General features: G+C 47.4%; 1 protein-coding gene across 5 annotated transcripts in view; it reads right to left on the bottom strand.

The window, feature by feature from the left end:
* Positions 1-18,197, bottom strand: part of PACS2 (phosphofurin acidic cluster sorting protein 2) — an 84,969-nt gene that overhangs the window by 53,439 nt on the left and 13,333 nt on the right. For all 5 annotated transcript variants that reach the window (XM_067300726.1, XM_067300724.1, XM_067300722.1 and 2 more), the window contains exon 2: positions 1,070-1,157. In XM_067300726.1, the coding sequence (XP_067156827.1) occupies positions 1,070-1,157 (88 nt within the window). The remainder of the gene's footprint in view (positions 1-1,069; positions 1,158-18,197) is intronic.

Below are 18,197 nucleotides of genomic sequence, written 5' to 3'. Positions count from 1 at the left end.
GCTGCAAATTTCACGGGGGAAGAAGGAGGAAAGAACAGGAAGAGGGAACTGCAGCAGAGACATTTAAAAGTGTGTTATTCTCTCAGCTACAGCTGCTGGGTAGGTTGATTCAATAGTCTTAACACAGAGGAACACACTTTTACCCCAGCTGGACTGCTCACAGAGGTGAGAGATGTCGGTTGAATCCTCAGCTGCTTGTTCTTGCACCATAGACCCTTCATGATTTCAGCTTCCATGCTAGATTCTGTGTGCTTTGACACAACCAGATCTCTGCAGGGGTTTGTCTGGCTTTTTGTTGAAAAGCAGCAGCCTTTCAGCATGATTAATGGTGTTTTTCTACCTAGAGGTCTGCTAGGCTTTCAGTCAGTGCTTCAACATTTCCAGTGGTGGGAGCACTTGAGCCAGACTGACACTGTGATGCACTGCAGAACTGAGCCCCCTTCCTCCCAAACCTGCCTCCAGATAGTGTGACCTATACGTAGATACTTAATTAAATGGCACAAACCTGTACTATAAAGTATGTTATTTACCTAGGACAATAGCTTTATTTTAAGGAAACAAAACAGTATGTGTAGGTGCCCTACAAACCTGCTGGCAAGCACCCACCTACAAAATGACAGACTCCTGATAGCAGAGCTGCCCCTGAATAAAACAGCCAGAGAAACCCATCAGCAAAGGAAGGCCCAAACCAGGCTCCTCCCAAACCAGGGCCAAGTTACCGAAGATGTTTTGCCCTAAAGTAAGCTGAAGCATGTTAGAGAACCAGGCTTGGTTTTGGCCCAGGGACAACTGGTGACAGCACATGATCTGTAACAAGCATCCTTACACAGAGACAAGCCCATGCTGAGCCCTCAGTGAGCAGTATGCTTTGCTTGCAACAGTGAAATTCTGTAGGAATGTGGGGGAAAGATCACAAGGGACTCTCTCCATATCCAGAATGCCCTGATGTATTTGGGAAATAGCACATGGTTGCAATGGACCTTCATCTCCCTGTGAGACTTAGTTTACGCATTTGCCAGTATTTTTACCCAAGCAACACATTTAATTCTCAGAACTGAGCAGCAATTACCTGCATTTTGACAGCAATGACCACAGAAATAAGCTCCTTATCCAATTCCTTTAAGACTACCAGTTTCTTTAATGTCAAGCTGCACAACCTGCAAACAGGAACAGAAGAGAAATAGTTATAATCATGCCTGAAAAAGGAAAAGCTCTGAATCCCTTTCACACAGAGCAGTATCTCAGTTTGAGGGAGAACAGACTACAGTCACAAGCCACATACAAATACAGAAATAAAGACAGCAGAAATATCTGAGGTTTCCCCGGCTTTTCAGACTGAACTTCTCCAACCTTCCACAAATGCAAGGACGTGGACAGCGGGTGCATTTCGCCATTTGATACAGACCCATGGCCGCATGGGAGCGCCTCACAGCATGGGCTTCCACAGACCACAGCCTGGGAATCCTTGCTCTGAGTCAGAGCAAAAGCTTTACAGTCAGAGGAATTAAATTCCAGCAATAAAAAAAAATCACTAGGTCAAGCCTGAGTCAGGCTAATTATAAAGTCTTCTGCAAAGCTTTTCAGGCTTGTTAGCTTTTTCAGTTTCAGACTCCCGGCTCCCAAAGAGCCAACTCTTCACTCCTCTTGTCAACTCACATGTTCTCCTCCCCACCCCCAAACAAAAGTGTTAGCAAGTGGCTCAGACATCCCTAGTGGGGAGGGGAAAAAAAAAAGAAAGAAAAAAAAAAGAGAGAGAGGACTCAACGGGTGCCCTCTGGCCCTGGCGTTCACATGCCACGCATATGCAAGTAAATCACATTCTTTACCCAGGCAATGGCACATTGTTCTGGTTAAAGCCGTTTGCATTTCTGCCTTCCAGCACAGGGAGCTTGGGAGGGGAGGACATTTGGAGTAGGTGCAGCTCGAGTTAAAGCTCTGAGGTAATGGGACCGCAGCATTGGCATGGTCACAATTTCACAGAAGAAGAGTTACCACCAGCTGGTGTAATTAAGAGGGTGTGCCCAGAAAACAAACTTCAGGGAGGGAGAAACCTGAAGCAAAGACAGTTCAGCCTGAGGAACACTGCAGCCAGAAAAAGCTGCAGGGAGGGCTCTAGAGGCCAGACATCATCCACGACACTGGTCCGGAGCAGGCACTGCCTTCGTGTCGGCCCTCCGCCCCGCGACAGGAACATTCTCTAGCCTCTGCCGGGGGTACCAGCAAGGCTCAGCACAGCTCCCCTGGGACCACTGCCAAGCTCTTGCTCCTGAACAGAGCGAGCGCAGCATCGGGGCCTGCACATGAAGGAGCAAAGTCCAGTAGTAGAGAGGAAGGGAAGAGGAGCAGAAGCTGGATTTTGGTGCACGCCCAGGCAGCAATAGCACAAACGTGATTGACTGAAGCCTAACCTTGAACCTGGGAACCCTGACAAGTCACCACCGCAAGGGCAGCACAAGCAGCTTAACTCTGCCAGGCCCACATCCTTCATCACTGCCATGGGAGGCTGCCACACTGCTTTACTGTAATGCCCCAAGGCGGACATGATCAGCCTGGGTGCAAAACTGTGGGAGAGACACGGCTAAAGGCTCTTCCCAACACGAGCGTGGCAGAAAATGAAGCAATTGCTGCCTGCCATATCCAGAAACTCCTACAGCCCTGGCTGAACACTCTCCTCACTAACAGGGCTAGAAACAGCAAAGCGCAGGACTTAGCTCTTGTTGTCTTCATTCAAGCACCTCTCCTAATCTGCCCTTATCGGCATCTTCTCCACCTCAGCCCACATAACTACTCTCCTCACTCATTCTCGAGGTGCTGCTCCCCGTCAGCCCCCAAAACCAAGGGAAAAGGGCGCTAAAAGCTCTCTCCTCGGCAGAGTTTTGCACCAGAACAGAGGACGGCCAGAGACCGCACACCTTATTGAAGTCACATGGAAAGTGGAAAAATGTGGGGGCTGGCTGGGCCTCAGTTCCCCCGTCTCAGCACCAGCAGCTGTGCCGAGTGCGATCGAGACAAACGTGCTAGAGCCCGGCAGGTGCTGGGCACGGGCAGCAGCGGCGGCAGCACAGCTGCAGCTGTGCTCGGCTGGCGGAGGGGAAGCCCAGCTCCCCAACAGGCGAAACCTCTCCTTGAGCAAAGCCAGCACCCACGGGAACAGGGGAGCAGAGGCCGGCGCATTCGACACTGAGCGTCCCCCCACGGTGCAAGTCGGACGAGGTTACGCCCCTCGACCCGGAGCACAGGAGAGATCGCCAACTTCCCCGCCTGGTCCGGAGCAAAACGGCCCGCGCGCCCGCCCTGGCCCCGCCACTGCGCCAGAGCGGCCCGGCCCGGAGCTGGAGGAAGGAGGCTGTGATGCCATTTGTTTTCTTTGTAACGCTGGAGCTAGAGGACAATCGCGCTCAGCTTGCCAAAACCCGCAGCGCCTTGGCGGGTCAGGTGATGGGAGCAGAGGTAGAACAAGGCGCTGGCATTGTCTCAGCTGGCAGCCAGGGAACAAAGGGCCTTTTCTGCGCGGCCGGAGCACGGGGAGGAAAAAGGTACGCACAGAAACTATTGTGTCCTCCGCGCGCGCAGCAGAGCACGAGAAGGCGCGTTCTGTTCTCCGCCGGGCGTCCTTTCAATTCATCATTTATGAGCTTTGATCAAACCCTACGGAGCACTTGCTGCTTGGTGGGGGGAAATAAAAAAAATTTTAAAAGCCTCCTTTACAGTGATCAGAAAAACAAAAGCAGTTTAAAAAAAAAAAAGACATGGGATGCATCTGCTTTCTTTATCCCCCATTGCTGGACTACTGGTACTAAAAGGCACTTCACACAAACAACAATGAAATGTTTATATTCTCCAGCAAGAAAAAAAAGGGGGCGGGGGGAGAAAAAAAAAACAACAGACATTCTTGTAGTTTAAATCCCACCAAATCACTCTTGCCCTCAACATGCTTACTATTATTCTAGGTCTTCAAGCTAACTTTGCAGCTTACAAATCAAAGCAAGCTTCAGAACTCATGGCTGAAAGGAGCCGTACTTTACTCAAACAGCTTTAAATATATATATATATTCCAAGCATGTTGCTGCACCCACAGCCAGCTTGGTACGCACGCTGCCAAGTACAGGGATCCTGACCTGCTCACATCCACAGGTATGGCAAGGATGCAGGTTTCAACGCCTGCCATCACTGTCTCTGAAAAGAGCAGCACCTCTCTTCATACACCTATCTTTAGCCTAGATTTTCCTGTACCTTTGTCAAGTCTCAGGGATCAGGAAGGCAACTGGCCTCACAAAACATTTCCATCAACAAGTATGTCAGGATTTGTCACCATTCTGGAACATTGGTAAGAAAAACAGGGCAGAAACAGGCACACGGAAAGAGCAACAACAACAACGCTACATTTGGAAGTTTCACACACGTACATGTTTTCAGTGCACACAGGGAAAATAACCTAGCACACAGACTCGCAATGGCAATTGAGAAGCCCAAAGTTTGAAGCTGGAAGAGGCCAAATTATTGAGCAGCTTGTAAAAAGTCTGGAACAACATTACAGCAAGCAGGAGCAAGCGCTTTCTTTGTATGCTTGTTTCAGCATTGACCAAGGGTTGCATGCGGGGAGTGAAAACTTGCAAAAGCACTAAGTTAGCTGAAGCAGTGTTACAGAAGGGCAAAGGAAATCTGAGAGCTGAGATTCCCACCCTCATTTGAAGGCACATGCCACATCTCCCCACTAGCAGCACAGCTGGGTGCCGGGCAGCAGCAGCCAGTCCCTGCAGGGGGTCTTGCATCCCCATCCGTCACACACCTCACTCCTATGGTGAGGAAGGACGCTCCTCACCCCCTCCTTAGGTTAACAAATCATGAGATAACTTAATATGTTCTATAAGAATAAAACACTTCATCTTTTTACAACAACACTGCAAGAACCCAGCTTGAAAGAGGAAACCTGACCCAGTGGTTTTGACTCCCCCTGCTAACATGAGTCGTGCTGAATAGCCTCACTGCATGCTCTTTGCCCAGGGGGGCAGTTATCTGCAAAAGAACATAACATTTTGGTAACTGAGATCCAACACTGAACATACCCAAAACAACCAAATAAGGTGTCGAATTCTTTACTCACTGGACGTTTTGCTTTCGCATCCCTTGGAGTAGAAAGATCAGGAAAACAAACCTCCTCTAAGAAAGGGTCTGCCTCACTGAATTAAATGTCTGTTTCTCTACAGGGAGCATAATAATTGCACCGAGACCTCACTCACGCAGAGACAGTCAAACCAACAGGAAGGAAAAATTAAAAATTAAAGACCTGTATTTTAATTAAGTCATATGGAAGTCAAGAATAATAATGGAGGCACCCATGGCTATAGGAGACCCCAAGTGCAAGAAAGGAGCTGTGGCAGGAAGAGTCTGGCTCACTAAACAGGTTACCCTTGTCCAAATTGAAGGCCATGAAAAACTGCTCCTAGAGGCAATGTTTCTTTCCAGGAATGCTCTCCTCTTTGAGGTCTGTAAACTTCAATAAACTGAGGGACATAAACAAGGAATTGGACTCCTTTTGGTTCCTGGTCAGATCCATATGACCCAGATTACTTTAGCGTTTCAGGACAGCACGCAGCCTCCTTCCCTGGCACTTTCAACTCCAGCTTTGAGTGTTTTGCTCTGAGCTGACACTTTACGCACAAGTCGGTCCCAAAATAAATTGTGAGCCACTTGAAGGAGAAGTGGAGGGAGACGCCCGCCTACGCTCACGATCTTCCAGACAAACATAACCGTTCTGCATATAGCTGAGCGGGCGTTTAGGCAGGCGAGGACTGAACGAGAAGCCCTGCACGGCATTTTTCCAAGACAGCTGCTTGAGCAAGGTATGAACGCTTGCAGCATGCAACCAACTGCACAAGCAGTTTCTTATGCCTGTTTTGCACATGTTGAGGAGGATAAACACAACACGTGCACGTACTAGTTATTGCACTCACCACCCTCCAGCAGGGCTCTGTGCTGGCCTAGGACAATTAGCTCAAGGAGAAAGTGGAGGAGCAGAGATGGCCTCTAATGTCACTGAGGTATTACAGGGGGGCCTCTAGGAGAGAGCATCAATGGTAGAACCACTGCTCTTCCAGCAGTTTCACTTTCCAAAACTTATGAGCTAATTTCCTCATGTGATTTCACGTCTGTCCCATTCTCAAGCTAGGTCCGAGGCAGGTACGTATTAAATGGGGAGGTAGAGAGGTCAAGAGCCCCAATTTCTGTCATGCCAGAAACATAACTCGGGCAACTGGCAGAGGAGCATTGTGGTCCCATATTAGCCTCTGCTTATTTCTCCTTCATTCACACCTACAACTAAGACAAATGGCAACCTCCAGTCAGCTGTTTTGGCTCCATTGGAGCCATTGGAGTAAGCTTCAAGAAGCCAGGAAACAAAATTGCAAAGCAAGTATTTTCATTGTTCTTGTGCTGAAGGATCTTGAAAGCCACTTCCAGTGTTAACACAGAGAATTAAGCTCTTAAGATTGTAGAGACTAAGATCCACAGAAATGTTGTAGCCAGCAGTTCTTGTTCAAACAGGTAAGAGGATGGGAGATTATTTTACGCAACAGGCCTTCTACCCAGGACCTAACAAGGACACACACATGCACAGTCAGCTGCTATCCTTTTACAGTTGAAATACTGTCCTGCTCACTTCAGATATATTGCAAATATACCTGCTCCAAAATGAGCAAGCAAAGTGGGAGGGAAGGGGGTGTCAACATTTTTCAGATGTGCATCATTGTGAAAAGCTCCTAGAGTTTTGCATAGGCATGTTTGCTATTTGAGGAGTACCAGACAGTTAATATGACCAAGGATTAAAGCACATCTGAGCTTAGATACTCCAAGCCAACATATCACTTGGAAAATGCAGAGATCTCCTCCTTCAGTGGGCCAAGGCATTGCTGGCTGGCTCAAGGGGCTTTACCCAAGGCAGGCAGGAACTGGGATCCCTGCAAGCCAAATAACTCTGGCTCACAAGACGTAGAGTCTACATATTCCATTGGCACGTCTCAGCTCTTAACACTTGAAAAGTCAGGAAAGGAAAGGGCTTTACCAAGGCACAGCAACACTGGAGAAACCCACAGGAGTTAAAGCTACATCTCCACAGCTCCACATACTCTTCAGATAGAAGAGAAAAACTTCTCGTGCAAACTGGCAGTTGTGTCACACCATGTTCTGACTACCTGATTGAGACCTGAACTACTCCAAGTCCCATTGGCAGGAAACGGTTCTGTAACCTACCGCTTGGCTCTAGGCAGGCGCTCACAGCCATGGTACGGAGGAACTGCAGCTCTCTCCCTTCAAGAAATCATTTTTGAGAGCTGAAGCAGTTCTCTTCACACATCTGTTGATCTCAATTGGGATCTTAGTTCTTATACACACTGCTAAACATTTGGTTCCTTACGCTTCATTTTGATGGTTTCAAATCCCTCTACAGAGTGACTTAGAGAAAAAGCACAAAGCAGAGGTTAGGTCCATTTCTCAGTACAGCTCCAGCAGTGGTGTACAAAGGAGTGAGAACTACTCACCTGTGTGTTCACACATCTAGTTAAATACACCTCTCCTGGTTTGCCTCCTTCAAGCTCAGCATCCAGAGCACCTGGACTACACAGAACCTGGCAAAGCGAGCCTGAATGACAGACTTCATAGTACTGGTGGATTAGGTTTGACTGATGTTTTAGAAGTTTGGGGGGAACAGGAAAGTGTTTTATTAGCTTTAAAAACTAAAGCCAGCAAATGATGAAAAGTTGATTCGCAGTTAAGATGCCTTTGACAGACTGTCAGAGAACTACATGTTCTGTATTATGAAGGACACAAACACAGCTGATAACACTAGTCGTATCAATTTAGTACCAGCTGTGGTAACCAAATGTACCAGTGGCCAGTGAACAAGCAGTGAGACAGAGACAGAGCTGGAATAGCCATGTCCATCTGACCAAAGGCCAACAGTAGCTTGTGAGTCTAACAAGCTCGCACCGGACATCACGCACTGCACTACCACCTCTTGCACAGAGAGCCTTGCAGCACTGAAATTTCAGTCTCCCGTTTGAGCACCTAATGAGAGCAGTCAAAGCAGCACATGCTGGGGAAGGGAAACCTCGGATGTGGGCTAGTCAGACGGTTTCTGTTGCCAGGGCTTCATTCCTGGGGAGAGGGCAAGCTCGCCACCACACACCTTGCAGATCAGAATACAAATGTACACCAAATTATGAGCAAACTAATCATGACTAAAACCAAAGGGAGCCTCCAAAGGGAATAAATAATAATAATAATAATAATAATAAAGAAACGGGGTAAGGGATGAAAAGGAGAGGCTTTCAGCTGGAGCACACCCAGCAGCCGTCCCCTCCCCAGCTCACCCCTCTCACATGCCCTCCTTATGCAACCTGCCTTCTCCTCGCACGCCTCCCGCCCCAGGCGGCAGTGCTTGTCACACAGCAGGCTGATCACCGGGATCAGCTATTCCAGGCATGCCATGGAAGCGCTCTCCTTGCCCGGCAGAAGCTGTTCCCAGCTGCCCCTGGAGCCTCCGGGACTATCTGGAGCTGCACAAAGTGACCGGCTGATGAGAGGGACCATCAGAGCTAGAGGCTTCCTGAACGGTGCACAGCTTGCTGCAAAGGGCAGAGCGGCACGTCTCTGCCTTCGTTTGTACCAGCATCCCCCTCCCAAGCCGAGGGCGCTGCAGCCAGCCACGAGAGCAAAGGCGGCACCCAGCCCTCCAGCACTCCGAGGGGTTTCTCGCAGAGGTAGGGCAGGTCTTTCAGGCACTAGCCAGCGTGATAAAAGGGTTAAAGAGAAAACCTCAAGGCATGCTTTCTCTCCAGCATGTGCCTTGCCTGCATGCTATCCCCCCCCCCCCCCCCATCACGTCCGTTTCTCGACCCTGAGCACGGCAGCCCCAAACAGGGCAGGCTGCATCAGGCAGGGAGCTGTAACATCTCCGCAGCAACTGGGGCTGGCAGAGCTGGCATGTGACCCAGGCCGCTGCACCCCCGCAACAAATGAGACCACGCTCCTTCGCCAGGCTGCCTCTTCCCTCCTCATCCCCCCTCCGGAGCACGTCAGACGGCAAACTCAAGGATGTCAAGGATTCAGTTCTCTGAACGGCCACTTCCCTAGCAACCCCCCTGCCAGCCTCACGCCTGCGCGCACTCGGCAGCGAGCGGCCCTCGGCGCGTCCGAGCAGAGGCGCATTCAGAGGGCAGTCCTTTGCCAGCCAGCCTGATTTGGTCCTTTCTCCAGCACCTTCCTTTCGAAAGTAGGAAGCGCAGGTCTCCAGCAGTCTCTCACCTGGCTGCTTTCAAAATGCTTTCCGTTCCCATCGCTGAACGGCCCAGAGCGACAGCTTGCTGCCATGCCACCCCGTCCGGTGCTCTCTGTGCACCCCGGTTAGCCCACTCGGTACCCCAGGGAAACACCTCAGCCCCAGGCGCTGCAGAGGCAGTCTCTTAGGCCTGCAAATCAACAGAGGCCAGGGCTCAACCTGCAATCTGCTGATCTTTCCCTCTTGTCTGTAGATCAGCCATCAAAAGCCCCACCTAGAGGAAAATCTACGCCAACAGGTGCCTTGACAGAAGAGCTTGTAGCTGTGAGTTCAGTTCTGCTCGGGTTACTTGTCGCTGTGCTCTCTTCATCGCAGGAGTGCAGGACTAGGAAGCCTTCAGCTGGGAAAGCAGGCTAGGAAAAAAGGATGGATTCTCTCTCTCTCCACAAATCAGAGCTTCTTCTTGGGCCTGAACAATTTGCCATCTCTCTGCCTTATTTCTCTCCACTTAGAGCAGCTTCCATGACACCTTCTGATACACAGGTGAGCTGAACAGCCTGTCACTGCAGAGAACAGACAGGCTCACACCATGGGTCGCATCAAATTACTTCTCACTCAACCATCCCTGAATGCTGCCCAGTTCAGCAGTGACAGTCAGACATGCTATTCTCCCAGACAAAGCCAAGATCCTGACGGCACGCAATCCTTAAGATCTGGTGCTTCTCTGAAAGATAACCATGTTTTATTACTCTGAATAAACAGACTTTCTAAAAACTGTAGTGGGAGAATAAAAGCTCGCTTTTCCCTTGCTGACCCAGATGGACCCAAGGCAGCAAAGCCTGGGCAGGTTGTCCATTCCAAACAGACCGTCATACTGTAACCCTGATTTAAACCAGTTGCATTCAGTGCACAATGAGCAGAGTTTTGTTTGCAAAGACTACAATACAGCCTGAAAAAAAAAAAAACAAGACAGGAGGACCACATAGGTGTAATTTAGAGCCCGTGTCTGATTCTTTTACTGAGAACCCAAGATGTCCTGTAAAGACAGAAGCAGCCAGGGCTAGCAAAAAATATTTCTGAACTTTGAGGGTACGTTTGGTATTAGCCAGAACAGGAATCAAATATGCAAAGCATCCTGCTGACGGGCTTGCTTTCAGGCTAGGAAAAGAACACTTCACAGATCCCAATGCTGTTCTCATTAAAGCAAGTCTGTCAAAGCCTGCCATTCTGGCCATCTTCCAGATCAGGCACGTGCTACCAACCACCCCAGTATCCCTGCAGAGCTGATGGTCTACACTGTTCCTTGACTTACCCCATGTTTAACATTGCCTCTCTCATTCCCTGACCCCAGAGAGGAATGGGAAGACAGTCTGAGATATCAGAATTCATCACATAGTTTTTTGTACAATTCTAATTGGGCCTCAAGCACAGGAAGATTATTTAGCACTAGAATGTATGATTTTTTTCTGGCACACACAGGTTCCAAAAATACATCACTAGTAATCTGAACTACTTGGGGCAGCAGGACAGCAAAGGGGAAGTCGTAACTCCAAAGCCCAATGTATTCAACAGCAGGTCAGAAGGAAAGTCAAGAGAAGTATCAGCTCCACGACAAGCAAATCCTGCAGCCATATCGAACACCCTGCGCAACACTCGCAACGCCTCAGCCATTTGCTCTGGCAGCACCATGGCACGCAGAAGCCGGAGACGTGCAGCACTGCATCGCTCCAAGCCCCACGACACCATCTCATCCCTGCACGGCTGCTTTGAACAGTTGATGGCAGTTCTGACAACCCATTTGCTTTCTGGCCACAGCTCAAAGGATGTTTCCAAGTCAAATATATTAAAATAGTTATAAAAGGGAGGTTCTTTTTTTCCCTAGCAGCATTGTATTTGGATTTGAACAGTGCCAGTTCTTACAAGGCAACAACACACGGCTGACAAAGTAGGCTACATCAGTGCTAAATATAATTCACAAAAAACTCCAGATCCTGCCTCCAAAAGTGCTGAACTCCCTTCAGGATTAAACATGTTGGAAGCACTGGTTAGTGTTCCCTCAAACGGAAACAGTTACATGTAGGGAAAAGCAGCTAAAACTTACTGTCCCTTGCAGATCTCTCTCCTACGTAAGGAAGTGGCAAACTAAGTGCAGCTTTGCAACATTAACAGTGATCAAAAAAAAAGCTGAAATGGCAAAAGCATTCTGCTCAGCTTGCGAGAAAAGTAATGCCTCTTGATGCCTTTGGTTGAGGCTGCATTGCATTCCCGCCCCTATCCCTTGCATTTCTTCCATCAGATATTCTGGGCAGCACTTGCTCATTTGCAGACTGTCTGCTACAGTGCTCAAAAGCACAGATAAGCTGGGAGGGAGATCACAAAAGAACAGGACTAAGGGAGCTGGTGGGATTTTAAAAAGGCAAATAGTTAGCCGCATTAGCTACTTTGATGCGAAGAACTAAATGGCCTTATGAACAACCACCACTACTGCCAGGGAAAGAATGTTAGTGGTAAATAGAAGCAATAGTTGTAACTTCCAAAACCAGCCAAACTTGACTGAAAAGTATTACAGATGGTGCAGTGGCTAGCCCACTGTCAGGCAAAACACAAGCTCTGCGCTGAAGGCCTTAGAAAGTCCAGAATCAGCCAAAAGTGTGCTAATGAACAGAGAAACTAGGATCTCTCATAGTCTTCAAAGCTGGCTTGTGGAGGTTGACAGGACTGTGTGATTCCTCTTCCTCCAGCTCTGAGGAGACAGGTATTTGAACAGGAAGGAATCTGCATCACCAAGCTGGCCCTACAGGTCGGGGGAGCCGCCGGGAGGAAAGGCATTTGCAGACCGTTGCAGCAGGGCTTGCAAACGGCTCAGGTTTTCAGAGCACTTCTGACCTACTCTCAAATAAGGCAGCTTCCTTTAAGGAAGCAGCCAGTCCCCAGATGATCTCAAAATGTCTCTCAACAATACTTAAAACATGTCTTTTTTTTTCCTGCTTCTCCAGTCTCTCTCTTCATATCTAAATATACCCTGTATGTGCTACTTTAAAGAGCCGCTGTTGAAAAAAACATTGTTAAAAAAACAGTTGTTTTCTTTTCTTTAAAAAACTCATGATTGAGATTTCACTGCATTCCTCATGGGAAAAGGGGGGAAACCTGGCCACTCACACATGCCATCTTTCCTGAAAGCTTATACCACCTTTATGGTTGGGGGGATGGGGGGGAAGGGGAAAAGGAATCATAGTTTTTACTAAAGGAGTTCAGAAAAGCCAGCAGTGCCAAATGTTTGCAGTGGCAGGCAGAATGCAGTGATTTGCTCTGGAGAAACATTTGCATTTGCTTAATATCCTAATCCTCTTCAGCAGCTGTCAGAAGCTGAGCTGGCAAGCAGAGATTCAATATTATTTAGATATTACATTTCTTCAGCATCATTGCTGGTAATATTTAATTCCTGAAAGTAATAAGGGACCAGCAAAGCAACCCAAATGCCTGGACCTGTTAGTCAAAATTGTCAAGAATATTTTAATAAATATCTGACTGACTTATGTAAATAGGCAAACCAGTAATCCATGATGGACATAAGGTGCTCTGAGACCCTGGTCTTCACTGCACAGAATTAGTTCCAGAACCCTGTAATAATTTTAATGTTGAAGATAAGCAATGAAAGAAAAAAAAAGTCATTTATAATGAGCTTGGTCCCCATAACCTTTTAACAGGCCTAGGAGTTCCTGCTGAACTGAGATTCATCAAGATAAACTACGGATGTTCTAAGAGAACCAAGCACAGTACAAACAGATGGAGGTAAACGAGGCACGAACAAATGGAGGCTGGATGCGAGGTGGCTGTTCCTCAGCAGGAAATTAAGGCTCACTGCTGGGAGGGGGTACGTAGGAGCCCATCAAGCAGGAAAATAGAGTCACTCCATTTGTGAACAGGACCACACTGTGAGATCACGCATCTCTACAACTCTACACGCAACTCTACAGCCAGGCCAGTCTCAAGTTCCTGAAAAGGTGCTCTTCTAAATACCTTTACTTGATGCAATCAGCTAACGCCAACATGACTAGGAGTGAAGAACAGCATCAGCATTGTCCTGCGGTCAGTACTCAGGTTTAGGGATGAGGCAGGGAGCACCCTGAAGCAGGTGCACATACTCAGGCTGCCAAGGAAACTTCTGTCACAGAAACGGTTCAGGATCATCAGTGGGGATGGAACAGGGACAAGCTATCTGGTGTCACAACATTATTTCAACCTTCAGGATGGGATGTATCCTTCATTTTATACCTCTGTGACTCAAAGGACCACATCCAACCTCCAATTTTTGCCGCACTGACTACAGGTATTATTATTCAGAGCCTATGGCTACTCATATATGAAATGTATTTACATACTCTGTATGTTTATGATCAGGAGCACCAAGCTCAGATTTCCACCCATATCCTCAAATACACTAATAAGCAAGTGATCTACTAAAAACTATACTTTTTAAAGCACCTAAATGTTCCACATCTGGCATATCAAGCTGAGATTTAAAAGGATGATACAAGAAGTTCTTATTTTCCAGTACCTGTAAAACTAAATCTTTTCCTCTGTGCCCATCCATTACAGAGCAATCCAAATCCTGCATCCTTCACGCTCTTTTCCTTTGGAGCCTGGGCGCTTAAACTGAAGCTGCGACGAGAGCACCTTTTCACATCTTATGAATGGCAGAGCAATACCTCCCATTTTAAGATTTCACATGCAATTTTCATGAGGTCTCCTAGGCCGTGGTTTGGCATCATCTTCAGCACCAGGCTAGACATGTCCACAATCAGCAAAAGTTTGTGGACCACAAGGAATGTCACCACAAGAGCAGAAAGCCACAGAAAGATTTCATTGTGTGCCCCTTCCAACAGGTTTTTAACACTGTTTCAGCAGCTGAAAGGAAGTAACTGAGCACAAATATAAAACCCTGCAATTGACCTTAAAATGTTATCGATATGGCACACTCAATTCAAAAATCAATCTGCACAGCTTAATGCCAGTAGGGTATAGGACAAGAGTAAAGCTTCAGAAAACACGGGCATGAACTCAGAAGTGATTAGGAGACGATACGGCCATTTTAGCCCTAGCGGATTCACAGTTTTCTCACAATACAGGCACCCCCCTCTTCAGAAGCACGTCTCTGAAGAGATCACATTTCCCTAACACAGAGAGGGAGAACCAGAAAAGCCCAGGGTTTCCAGGGCTCTGGCTCCTGACCCAGGGCAGTCTGAGCTCTCCAGAGAGCCAGTGTGGATTTGCTACCACTCCCCAGGTGTTTATTTTGAGCCTTCATTTCCCCTACTGTGAAGCAAAGGTCAGCTCACAGCAAGCACCTCAAACCTGGCTGAAGGAAAACATTAGAGCCAAGGAGAGTGCATGCTACAACTCTGTTACCAAGAGATCTTCATTTATTGCATATATGAGAATTATCAATACATATATATATGTTCATACAAAGTACTAAGCCACGTCTCTGCTTCCACACCTGAATCTGCAAGAACACTGCAGAGACAGATGGACCCCAGTGACTGATATGCAGCAGGGTCCTCTGGTTGCAGATGTGCTGTCTCGAACACAGGTTAGCATCTCCTCACAGCAGCTCCTCTTAGGGGGCTGGTGGAGAGTGTGAATTTACTCATAGGAGGAAAGCTCATGCAATAGCTTGGAAAATGTGGTATCATTTTGAAACGAGGACAGCCCAGGAGACTGTTAGCAGGAACAGCAGCAGCCTGTTGGCAGAGGAAGGAAAGCAAAGAAACAAAAGCTAGAGACAGAGCATGAACTCTCTATTTAGCTGTTCATGAGACAGGAACTATAGGAGACAAGTTGAAGTTCCCCGACAATGGAGCATTGCTCACTCCCAAGCTACACCAAATTCTGCCTTTAGACTGGTACAAAGGCAGACTGGTATTGCGATGTCCCAGATGCCAATAAATCTGTTTCAGCTTATCTGTAAACAGATGCTGGTTCTTGCTATTGCTTTGCTTCAATCAGCCCCTCACCAAACACTGGCAGTACTGGAGCATGGTAACTGCGACAGAACACGGCACGCCTGCAGCTTCCAGACACTGGGCTTTGTTAGGCATCGTAAGGAGCAAGAAATCACAAAGATCCAATAGGAAAGGGAGACGCAAAGCTGCCCCATTCAGTGGGGAGGGCCAGGGGAGGGCTACCAAAACATGTCTTTGGACAACGTACCAGAGAGCTGCAGCAGGCAAGACTGGATAATCCTGATGCTTCAAACATTAGTAAAGCTTTTGTCTAGCGCTTCCTTTATTGTATCCCAGCTTTCAGATCTTTCTGCAAAACAGTGCAGGGAGAGCTAAGGAAAACTAACTAGGTACCCATTCTCAGGGACACATCTAACATATCCCCCCACTATGGAACTACCCTGTCCCAGATATTTCCCATCTGCATCAAACTTAGAAGTCACAAGTAATTAAAATGTTTTCAGAGCTTGGTAAAAATCATAGTCAAGTGTCCTCAACAAAATCTTCTTTGCTACCACATTCTGATCCCCTGGCTATTGGAACTGCAAATCTGTTCAGAGACACTTTAACAAAGAAGTGTCATTAAAAATGTATTTGCAGCTGTGCATTTTTCTCTTCAGGCATATGATTGTGAATTATACCTCAGCACGTCCTTGTAGAAAAGAGGTGGGCTGTCAGGGGGATGAGAAGGGGGAGAGGAAAGAAAGAAATTTCTTTTGAACAAAGGAGCTCCAAGAAACTGATACAACTTTGCTGGAAGCTATTCCCAGCCCACTCAACATTTTTGATTGTATACAGACATACCAGAAGCCCAACAAGGGGCATTTTTCCCAGCTAAAATATGAGCCATCAGCAAATCTGACCACCACCAGAGAGAAATATGACAACCTAGTGGAAGCAAGGAATAGCAAAGTGAAATCATTTTATGGTTGTCCTAGATCAAGAGCTTCTTCCGAGAGCTCACCATGGTGGCTGCCTTGCACATGTGCCCAGCATCTAGCATACTGCTCGTCAGGAGTTAAGCAAAGCAGGATTCCTGTGCAGTTGGTTGTTTTATTGTCAGGGCAGGATCGTTAACACAGCACTTACAAGTACACAAGATAACAAGGCACCTTTCCCCGCCTCCCTGGAAGTCCTGTGCAGAACTATTTGACTTTACCAATATGCACCAGATAGCTTTATGGTGACCCACTCTGCAGGAAAGTGTGCGCTGACTCCAAGTCTGCTGAGATGTCAAGCACTGCACATTTCTTTCATTGCTTGAAACCTCAGCAGTGGCTGGTGGCAATGCTGTGAGAGGCCAGGAGAGAAGTAAATGGCACAGGCACGCAGGAGACAGCATACATCTGGGACCTTGGCAAGGTCAGGGTAACCTACTCACAATCCAGCTCTGGACCAGAGCCTGTACTTGAGCACTTGGGTGCAGCAGGTTTCTTCAATCGGAGATCCTCGTGAACACTAGCAAGAGTATAGAGGCAGAAGCACTGCAAACCTGGCTACTCTGTCCTGCAGGAGAGCAATGCTGCAAAGCAAACCTAAGCATCCAAACACAGACGCAGCAGATGCACTTCAAAACTCGAGGCCACCAGCATCTATGCAGGGCACCAAGAAGAACATGCACATGGCTCCATCTCTGCTACAGAGAGCGAGGGACAGGCACCAGCAAGCTGGCCTTGTACCGCAGGTGCAGTGGGAGTGTAAACACAGCCATTCAGCACTGCCAAACTGCATGTACATTTAGGTTATGATCCTGGAACAAGGAAACAATTGGATGAACAGCATAAACTTATCATGGAGGTTTTTTAAGGACAAACTGCAGGATCTGCCATTTACACGTCAGAGAAACATTAGCATGCTGACCAAAGGCTGAACTGAGAGAATCCACCCCTATGAAATCCCTTCTCCCTGGAAAAAGCTCTACCCACTTATTTGAACTAAGCACTTGCTAGGCTTCTCGCCTTCAAGCACATCCCCAAGGGCCAAGGGTAGAAGAATCACCACAGTTTTGTCTCAATGAGCAGCTTTACACATCAGCTGCTGAACACTAAATGTTAGGAGGAACAAATCCTCGGATCTTCTTTGGTATCTGCATGGTAACTTGGATCCCTGCTAGGAACATGCTACTCATGCTGAGCATGAGTAGGCAAAGCTCATCCAAGTACTTGGGGACACTCAAAGTCTATTCATGAAGCAAGGGCAATTCTTGAAGCAAGGACAAAGCCTACATTAATGGCCTTCAACAAGCAAAATAAAGCAGAACCCTGGCAGAAATAAGATACAGATCCTGCCAGCCAGAAAGTAAGATCTGAGCACCTTACATTCTGGCACACTCTCAGGTACAGCATAGGAAAGAAGTAGAAGAGCAAATAAAAGGAAGTTCAGCCCCTAGCAAGCCACTAGCAACATGAAATATATATGATCCAGTTCTTGCAGTTCTCAGCTTTCCTTCCAAATCCTTCATTTTAAGGCAGTGGGTGCAACTTGATAGGTGAAGGAGCATATCATCTTTCTACCAGATAGAAAGCACGCAGATATATTTTCATGAAAGGAGACATTTTGGAATGGTCTTTTTGACACTGAAAACTATCTGTCTGAGAGGAAGAGACTGCAGAGGAAGGCTGTGGGACAGCCCCAAGGAACTCAGAGCCGACCCTGCAAACTGTAAATCAGCAGGCAGATGGATGGGTAGAAAGGGCTGTGAGAGGAGGACAGAGAGAAGAACAGGATAAAAATACTAGAGATTTATGATGAATGATGCTCTAAGAATAGCTTTCTTTTTAAAGGAAGCTCTTCCTGTTGTAGTGTATCCATTTAGTCTGAATATAGATTTAGACACTGGGGAAAGAGCACATACAGGACAGGCGACTCCTCAGTCAACTAAAAACAATTGTTCTAAAACTCCTACTAAACCTGCTCAA

The sequence above is a fragment of the Apteryx mantelli genome, chromosome 8 (genome assembly GCF_036417845.1).
Source record: "Apteryx mantelli isolate bAptMan1 chromosome 8, bAptMan1.hap1, whole genome shotgun sequence".
NCBI classification, from domain to species: Eukaryota; Metazoa; Chordata; class Aves; order Apterygiformes; family Apterygidae; genus Apteryx; species Apteryx mantelli.
Note: the sequence above shows the minus strand (reverse complement) of the source record. Positions and strands in the feature narration are given on the sequence as shown.